Source organism: Pan paniscus, chromosome 19 (genome assembly GCF_029289425.2).
Source record: "Pan paniscus chromosome 19, NHGRI_mPanPan1-v2.0_pri, whole genome shotgun sequence".
Taxonomy (NCBI): Eukaryota; Metazoa; Chordata; class Mammalia; order Primates; family Hominidae; genus Pan; species Pan paniscus.
In genome coordinates, this window is record NC_073268.2 from 16,570,695 (window position 1) to 16,573,883 (window position 3,189).

The 3,189-nt window shown below is 56.1% G+C and overlaps 1 protein-coding gene across 1 annotated transcript; it reads left to right on the forward strand.

The window, feature by feature from the left end:
- Positions 1–1,078: 1,078 nt before the first annotated feature.
- HOXB1 (homeobox B1) lies at positions 1,079–2,987 on the forward strand. The gene is made up of 2 exons (XM_003827498.7): positions 1,079–1,655; positions 2,108–2,987. Exons 1-2 carry the CDS (start codon positions 1,079–1,081, stop codon positions 2,434–2,436), a joined length of 906 nt encoding a protein of 301 aa, XP_003827546.1. The 3' UTR covers positions 2,437–2,987.
- The last annotated feature ends 202 nt before the right edge of the window (positions 2,988–3,189 follow it).

The following is a 3,189-nucleotide window of genomic DNA, read 5'->3' on the forward strand; positions in this document are numbered from 1 at the left end:
AACATCACCTGGCTGTGCTCACTGTGGCTCTCTAGAGAGATATAGGGAGTTATTTAAGTCTGAGTGAGTGAGCCAGCTACAGCTATGGATGGCTAGAGAGAGGATAAATACATCTAGAGAGATGAGAGGTAGGGAACGAATATAAATATGGAGAAAGACGGACGAACAGAGAGATGGATTGAGACAGAGAGAATATAAAGAGAGGCTGAGGGAGAGAAATGGATCTGTGAATGAGGAGAGAACATTTATGCAAAGAGAGAGAGAGGGAAGATGGGGCATTTCTCATCCTTTTCTCCACATTTCTGTAGTCCTGCCTTGCTCCCTGAAATGCCAATTTCCCACCCCTGGCTTCATGAATTCTTCCTCTAGATTCTAGATCCTGCCCCACACCCTTAGGTGTTTTTGCACCACCTTCCGCCACCTCCCCACCACACAGTCATCCATTTGGCCCAAGATAACATACCTCACCCGGCTGTCCTAGCCCACCACCCTAAGACAAATTGGAAGAAAGGAACATGGTTTGGGAGTTCTGGGCAAAGTATGGAAGCTGGATTCCCCACCTCCAGGTCCACAGACTTAGGGGGAAGATTTCTCTGAGGGGTGGGAAGAGTGATGGGCAGCTGGCTTGAATTTGTCCAAATCTAATAACCCAGGAGCCTATTGAAGGCCTTGGGGGTTGGGAGGGAAGGAAAGTCTTGAATATTCTCCTAACTTTTTCCCCCTCTCCCTCTGGTCCCTTCTTTCCAAAAGTCTTTGAAGAAAGATGTTTTTGACGCTTCCATGTCGCTCTCAGATGGATGGGCTGCGGGTGATTGAAGTGTCTTTGTCATGCTAATGCTTGGGGGGTGATGGATGGGCGCTGGGGCTGCCAAACTCTGGCCCGCTTAGCCCATTGGCCTGGGAGAGATCACATGTGCCCCCTCACCCCCACTCCCTACCCCCTTCCTAGGGAAGCGCTTGCCCAGGCGAGCGGGTCAGGCCATGGATTCGAGCCCCAGCGCTGTGACATACTGCCGAAAGGTTGTAGGGCAAGAGGGTGTCTCCCCCAAACGGGCCGACCCTCCTGCGGCCTTGACGCATGGACTATAATAGGATGAATTCCTTCTTAGAGTACCCACTCTGTAACCGGGGATCCAGCGCCTACAGCGCCCACAGCGCCCCAACCTCCTTTCCCCCAAGCTCGGCTCAGGCGGTTGACAGCTATGCAAGCGAGGGCCGCTACGGTGGGGGGCTGTCCAGCCCTGCGTTTCAGCAGAACTCCGGCTATCCCGCCCAGCAGCCGCCTTCGACCCTGGGGGTGCCCTTCCCCAGCTCCGCGCCCTCGGGGTATGCTCCTGCCGCCTGCAGCCCCAGCTACGGGCCTTCTCAGTACTACCCTCTGGGTCAATCAGAAGGAGACGGAGGCTATTTTCATCCCTCGAGCTACGGGGCCCAGCTAGGGGGCTTGTCCGATGGCTACGGAGCAGGTGGAGCCGGTCCGGGGCCATATCCTCCGCAGCATCCCCCTTATGGGAACGAGCAGACCGCGAGCTTTGCACCGGCCTATGCTGATCTCCTCTCCGAGGACAAGGAAACACCCTGCCCTTCAGAACCTAACACCCCCACGGCCCGGACCTTCGACTGGATGAAGGTTAAGAGAAACCCACCCAAGACAGGTAGGGCTCAGATGTGGCCACCCCTTCTCCGGGGCCCAAAGCATCTCTGCTTCCCCTGCAGTGACATGTCCTGGGTCTGGGCTGGGTTCTTCTCTTTCAGCGGCTCTGGTAGACACAGGTAAGAGCACAACCTACGTCTCAGGTCAGGTGAGGTCTCCCCACCCAGTATGTAACCGGTCACCCCAGGAGTAAGTTTCCATACACACCCCACTTCCTGATCTGTGCACCCAGCACAGACCCAGGACCTGGTGTGCATGGGGGATGGAAGTATGGGGAAGGCTGCTCCAGACTTGGTGATCACCATGGGGGTACCTGGTGGTCCCTGGGAACTTTGACAACTGTACTTGGGCAGAATGGCAAATGGAGGTCCAGAGCCAGCCCCGGGAGGAGGGAAGCGGAAGGAGAAAGAGGTGAGAGAATTGACCTGGCCTTTCTCCCTGCCCCGCCCCTAGCGAAGGTGTCAGAGCCAGGCCTGGGCTCGCCCAGTGGCCTCCGCACCAACTTCACCACAAGGCAGCTGACAGAACTGGAAAAGGAGTTCCATTTCAACAAGTACCTGAGCCGGGCCCGGAGGGTGGAGATTGCCGCCACCCTGGAGCTCAATGAAACACAGGTCAAGATTTGGTTCCAGAACCGACGAATGAAGCAGAAGAAACGCGAGCGAGAGGGAGGTCGGGTCCCCCCAGCCCCACCAGGCTGCCCCAAGGAGGCAGCTGGAGATGCCTCAGACCAGTCGACATGCACCTCCCCGGAAGCCTCACCCAGCTCTGTCACCTCCTGAACTGAACCTAGCCACCAATGGGGCTTCCAGGCACTGGAGCGCCCCAGTCCAGCCCTATCCCAGGCTCTCCCCAACCCCAGGCCTGGGCTTCACTGGCCTGGGGATCCTCTCTAGGGCTGAAATGCCAGTTTAGAGCTGCCTGGGGGTGGGAGGGGGGATGGGGAAACATTTTTCTCAGACCTGGGTGGCTGGGGGCCCTACAGGACCAGAAGCCTGGGAGGCATGGAACCTGTCAAATGTAGAGGGAAGGGCTTCTGCCTTTGATCTGGGGATCAACTCAGTGTCAACATGTGGTGGGGGTGGGGGCCAGCCTCATCCTCCTGGATTCATCCTCCTTTCCCTTCCAACTTGGGTTTATTCGGTTCAGTGCCTTCGAGCTTTGAGGAGTCTCCTCACGCACTCTTATCCTAACTCCCCCTTCTAGGCCCAACACAGAACCTTAAATTTTCTTGTGTGGGAGGTGTTTGGGTGCAGCCATATTATTATCAATGCTTAATCCAGTCACCACAGACCTTACAATAGCACCAGCTGCCTTGTGACAGACCAAAAAGCCCCCCGCCCCCATCTAACCCCATTAGCCCTCTCCTGGCATATTTATATTGCACTAATGCAGCCTTCAGAGGTTGTTTTCTGAGACCTGCCTCCTCACACCAGCGACCTCATCACTATGTCACCAAAGTGTTTTGGAACTTGGTATTCCAGAGACTTCTGGAACGCTGTGCAAGGCCTGCCCCCAGCAAGCCACAACCAGGA